The sequence below is a fragment of the Tupaia chinensis genome, unplaced genomic scaffold (genome assembly GCF_000334495.1).
Source record: "Tupaia chinensis unplaced genomic scaffold, TupChi_1.0 Scaffold149560_1, whole genome shotgun sequence".
NCBI lineage: Eukaryota > Metazoa > Chordata > Mammalia > Scandentia > Tupaiidae > Tupaia > Tupaia belangeri.
Window position 1 is genome coordinate 1,963,524 of NW_006209405.1, and position 6,308 is coordinate 1,969,831.

At 41.1% G+C, this 6,308-nt stretch overlaps 1 protein-coding gene across 1 annotated transcript in view; it reads left to right on the forward strand.

Annotated features, from left to right (window-relative positions):
* The window catches only part of HPRT1 (hypoxanthine phosphoribosyltransferase 1), a 35,324-nt gene that overhangs the window by 792 nt on the left and 28,224 nt on the right, over positions 1–6,308 (forward strand). Inside the window, exon 3 of the mRNA XM_027769449.1 lies at positions 1,323–1,506. Within this exon, the coding sequence (XP_027625250.1) occupies positions 1,323–1,506 (184 nt within the window). The remainder of the gene's footprint in view (positions 1–1,322; positions 1,507–6,308) is intronic.

Here is a 6,308-nt window from a genome sequence, read left to right on the forward strand (position 1 = left end):
GGAGAGATTTTCACTGTAGGGCGCGTGTGCTCGCCAGACAGACAGAGAGAGACATAGAGACAGAAAGTGAGAAATCACCCCCCAGGGGGGATGGTCACGCCGCAGTCCCTTCTCCTCCATTCTCCTCTAGGGATCTTGGGCACGCACGCACACGCGCCCGGCATGAGTTTTAAGCCACCGGGTCTAGGACACGAACCGCGGTTGACTACATGGGAGTCCAGCGACATAGCCATTACGCTAACTGCTGGTTCCCCGATGCTTTCTATTTTTAAAGTCCTCTTTATTAAAAAAAAAAAAAAAGAGGGAGGCCTTGCTAATCACCATGTATAAGTCATGATTTTTTCTTGAAGCCTTCTCTACACATTCCTACCCTAGACTCTGGCTATGCACATAGGCTACACAAATATGCATATATACATAAATATTTTAACACATGGATATGTACTATCACATAATTCTAAAATTTATTGGATTTTTTTTTCTTTTCTTGGAGAGGTTTTTTGCTATAGGCACGTGCGCTCGCCAGAAAGAGACAGAGAGAAAGAAAGCGAGAAATCACCCCCCAGGGGGGATGGCCATGCCACAATCCCTTCTCCTCCATTCTCCTCTCAGGATCCTGGGCACGCACGCATGCCCCCGGTGTGAATTTAAGCCACTGGATCCGACTTGAACCGGGGTCGACTACGTGGGAGTCCAGCGACATAGCCATTATGCTAACTGCTGGTCCCTACTGGTTGTTATTTTATATCTGGAGTTATGCCATATATTTTAAAGATTACATAGCATTTCATTTTATGAATGTACCACAGGTGACTTAATCAGTCCACTATTGATGGATACTCAAGATCTCTGTCATTTAGACTATACTTGAGGAAACATCCTTTTGCACATATTTGGTGCTTGTTCAGTTTTATACAAGTGAAAATTCAGAGACAAGGGGAAGGTGTTTTGAATGTTTTGGTACTGTCAAATTAACCTCTAAAAAGTTGAATAACTCAATACTTCCAGTGGTGTATGAGAATACCCCTTACTGACAGTCAGTTCTAATGTTATATATTAACCAAATCAAGGAATTTCATCAGAATTCGCCAATGAAATTGTAAAATAGCACTTATTAGTGAAAATAGCATCTTGTTTTTGTTTTCATTTAAAAAATTTGTGATGTTATAATGTGCCTGATTTTTAAGGTATTACAGTTTAATTTTGCTTTATGACACAAGGGCAAAGGATGTGTTTTGTAGCAGCTTAATGCTTAAGAGTCCCTTGATATGAAGTTTAAATGAATTAAACTTTCTATTAAATTTCTGATTTTATTTATGTAGGACTGAACGGCTTGCTCGGGATGTGATGAAGGAGATGGGAGGCCATCACATCGTAGCCCTCTGTGTGCTGAAGGGGGGCTATAAATTCTTTGCTGACCTGCTGGATTACATCAAAGCACTGAATAGAAATAGTGATAGATCCATTCCTATGACTGTAGATTTTATCAGACTGAAGAGCTACTGTGTAAGTATATTTAAGTTATGAATTTTTGAAAAAATGGTAACTGTAGGTTTTTCTGTATTTTCTTTTCAATCCTGCAGACTATATTTACTTATCTATTTCATTTGGTTATGGGGAGATTTTTATAAAATATTCATTAATACTTTACATCAGAGTAAATATTATCTTTTTGAAACTAGTCACCTTGAAAGCTATCTACTTATTTTATAGGTTTGTCGTTGTTGTTAAAGTCCTTTTATGAATTGCTGTTGGGACTTGGGATACTTTTTTGACTGTACTTACTCATGGCGAATATCCTCTCTGGAATTAGATTGATTTGAGGGGAGTCATCAGTCATTTGGAGCTATATCTTATAAATAAGATGGGGTCAACAATTGCTTCCCAGAAAGCACATATGGAGCCAGATTGAAGAAGCCACTTTTGAGCCACAGTTACTCTTCCTGTCATCCAATCAGAAATGTGTCATAATATTGACATTGTGGGATGAAGCAAAATAATTGCAATCTTTACACATGAACTTTATTATTCACATTTTCTTTGATCAATGAATGTTTCATTCTCATTACTTTAGAATGTTTCTGGTTTCATGCTGGGCTTATATTTCCTATGAGTTACTACTATTTTCCTTTAAGGATTTCTCCTAGCTTTATCAAAGATTAGAGTAAATGGCCAGTCTTTGCTATTTTACGAATGAGTTCCATAGTTCATCTTTGTAGAAACTTGTTTATGTTCACTTTTCAAACTATTATTTATTTAGTTTGTTTGTTTGCTGGAGGGCATGTGCACTTGCCGGAGAGACATGGAGGGAGAGGGTGAAAGCACCCTCCAATGAGTCATGATCATGTCACATATCCCTTCTCTTCCATTTCTCCATCAGGGTTTTGAGCATACATGTGCATCTATCTACCTGTGTATTTTTCAAGCCTTTGGGGCTGGAGTTTGAACCATGGTCTGCAATATGAGATCTGGCTCCCTTAACCACTAGGCTTCAGGGGGCCGGTCCTGTGTTCACATTGTTGTTGAGAATGAAAACACTTATCTATGTTTAATTTTCAACCTTCTTTCTCTCCATTGATCAGCTATTTGAATGACCCAAGTCTTTGACCTATTCCATGTTTTTGTCAGTTTTGGGGGTAATTAGGCAACAATTTAAGTATTGTCATAGATATTTTCCCAGTCCTGTGTTAAAACCCTTACGTAATATGATATTACTTCTTACTTATAAGAGGGTACTTCAAAACTTTCTGGAAAATGGAATTATAGTACAGGTTTGTCTTATTGCAAAACATTTTTGAAATGCTTGCATGTTTTTTCCACAGTACGCACTTGCTGTGGATTTTTGTTCTGTGAACTTTTTGAAGAATCCTCATAAGCTCTTTTTAACATTTAAAAGTCTTGCTTGAGTGACCAATAGGTAGCATAGTGGTTAAGGTGCTAGATTCCCACGTAGTTGACCATGGTTTGTGTCCTGGACCTGGCGGCTTGAAACTCAAGCTGGGTTCATGTGCATGAGTGCCCAAAATCCTGAGAGGAGGATAGAGGAAAAGGGATTGTGGTGTGGCCATCCCCACTTGAGGGGTGATTTCTTTGTCTCTCCTGTGAGCGCACATACTCTATGGCAAAAATCTCTCTCTTAAGAAAAAAAAAAAAAAAAACCTCTTGCTTGAATTAAAGACTTCATTTAAACACAAAATTTAGGGACCAGCAGTTGTGGTAATGGCTATGTCGCTGAACTCCCATGTAGTCGACTGCAGTTTGAATCCCGGACCTGGCAGCTTAAACTCATGCCAGGCACATATGTGTGTGTGCCCAAGATCCCGAGAGGAGAATGGAGGAGAAGGGATTGTGGCATGGCCTTCCCCTGGGGAAGGGGGGGTTATTTCATACTTTCTGTCTCTGTCTCTCTGGTGAGTGCAGCATGTGCCCTATAGCAAATACCTCTCCAAATAAATAAATAAATAGACACAAAATTTAGATTTTTACTCAACAGAAGTTATTGATTGATTCATGGTTTACATTACAACTTTAGTTAGGAAAGCTGTTGGCCAGCTCTTTCATGCATTGTTGATTACAGTCAAAATATGTACTCACAGTCCATGGTATGGAATATCTTTTTGGTCTTGGGTCTATGCCTTCCTCTTCCTCCCCCCACATATGAAATCAGTCTTATTACTTTATGACTCATCTCTGGGGATTTGTACAGAGCTTTCTTTCTTTGCAAAGCAATAGCCAGCACACACAAAAAGGTAGAGCTTAATATTTTCTTTCGAAAAGCATTTTAAGTTTTAATTTTTTTGAGAGGTTTTTGCTATATGGTGTGTGTGCTCACCAGAAGACAGAGAGAGAAAGGGAGACAGAAAGCAAGAAATCACCCCCCAGGGAGGATCGCCATGCCACAATCCCTTCTCCTTCAGTCTCCTCTCAGGATCTTTTTTGTTTTGTTTTGTTTTTTGAGAGTTTTTTTTTTTTTTTTTTTTTTTTTTTTTTGTGTGGGTGTTTTTTGAAACAGACAGAGACAGAAAGCGAGAGATCACCCCACAGGGGGGATGGCCACGCCTCAATCCCTTCTCCTCCATTCTCCTCTTTGGATCTTGGACACGCACGCACTTGCACCTGAGGGGCGCCACTGGGCAAACCACGGTCGACTACGTGGGAGTCCAGCGACATAACCATTACGCTAACTGCTGGTCCCTCCTCTCAGGATCTTGGGCACACATGCACACGTGCCCAGCATGAGTTTAAGCCACCAAGTCCAGGATTCGAACCACAGTCGACTACACGGGAGTCCCACAACAGCCATTACGCCAACTGCTTGTCCTTCAAAAGCATTTTATAGTTGCAAGAACCATTTTGACTTTTTAAAAAAAATTGTCAGAGGACAAGTACGCTCGCAAGAGAGAAAGAAAAAGCATCCCCCAGTGGGATGTGGTCACCCTGTAATTCTTTTTCCTTCCAATAGAGATTTCAGGTATGCTGTGCCCAGGATGTTTCTTAATTCACCGGGACCTGGATTGGAAGTGTGGTCAGTCATGTGAGATCTGGCCTTTTTTTTTTTTTTTTTTAATTTTGCGAGAGGGCACATGTGATCACCTGGAGAGAGACCGTCAGAGGGAAAGTGAGAAATCTCCTCCCATGGGAATAGCCATCCCATAATACCTTTTCCTCCATTTCCCATTTTTTCAGGACTTCTGGTATACATGCATACTTCTACTGTGTAGTTGGCCATGTGGGATCCTCCTGCCTTAACCACCAACTAACTGTGTAGTGACTGGCCCAGGGTCTGGCTTTTTTTTTTTTTTTTTTTGCCATAGGGCATATGCACTCACCAGGGAGAGACAGAGGTAAGAGGCACGGAAAGTGATAAATCACTCACTGGGGTGATAGTTGCACTGTAAACCCTTCTCCATTCCTTTCCTGGGATTATGGGCATGCATTCAAATCCTGGCATCATTTTCAAGCCACCAGGTCTGCAACTCAAACTGCAGTCAGCCATGTGAGAATCCAGCACCTTAACCACCATGCCACCTGCTGGCCCCCAGGATCTGGCTTGTAATGAATGCACAGTGCTTAACTGCTGCACCATAGGGCGAGTTTGAAATAATTTGACGTTTTATTTCCATTTTCTACTTTTAGTATTTTTCCTATTATTTTAGATCTTAGAGGATTATTAAGCTGAACTCCTCAACTGATAAAAAGCATAAGGTCTTAAACATAAGCAGAGTATATTTTTAGGTTAATTTCCACATAAGAAAAAACATTTTGTATGGGATCAGCAGATGGTGTAATGGTTGTGTCACTGGACTCCCACAGTAGACTGTGGTTTGAGTCCTGGACTTAGAGGCTAAAAACTCATGCTGGGCATGTGTGTGTGCATACCCAAAATCTTGAGAGGAGAATGGAGAAGGGATTGTGGTAGGGTCATTCCCCCTGAGGGGTGATTTGTTGCTTTCTGTCTTTCTTTATCTCTCAGAAGAATGTGTGTGCCCTATGGCAAAAATCTCTCTCCAAAAAAAGAAAGCTTTGTATGAAATTCTCTTCTATTTATTTATTTAATTTAGAGATATTTTTGCTATAGGATGCATGTGTTCACTAGAGAGACAGAGACAGAAAGTGAGAAATTACCTCACCCCACCCTGGGGAGAATGGTCACACTGCAATCCCTTCTCTATTCTCCTCTAGGGATTTTGTGCACATACGTCCGGTGTGAGTTTTAAGCCACTGGTTCCTGGTTCCCAGACTCAAACCACCCCACTTACAGACTGACTATGTGGGAGTCCAGCGATGTAACCATTATGCCACCTACTGGTCCCAGATTTATTTATTAAAAGTTTTATTTTCATGAGTGTGAGAGACAGAGAGAGAAAGGTAATCACAGTCAACAGGGTCCCATACTGTGGTCCCCACCCCAGCCTTCCCAGCCAGAAAGGATTGTGTGGACATCCTGTGTTTACAGGTCAACTGGGGAACTGAACCTGCAATCTTCCATATGCATCCAGCATTGCTTGAGCAACACATTACTGCTATACCACTGAGCTGGCCCAATTCTGTGTAGATTTATTACTAAACAGTAGGAATTAGAAAACTTTAAGGGCTACAGATAATGGTGCAGTGGTAAAACGTGGGGCTCTGTGAGGCAGGCCCATATGAGAAGGTTGCTAGTTTGCATCTGGAGACCTCCCTGGGAATACCAGAACTGGCTGAAGCTGGGGGTGGATCACAGCTTACAGACTGATTCTATTGGGGGTGCTGTCTCTGTCTCTTGTCTGTCTTTCTCACTCATGGAAGCAGTAAATACATTTTGAAAT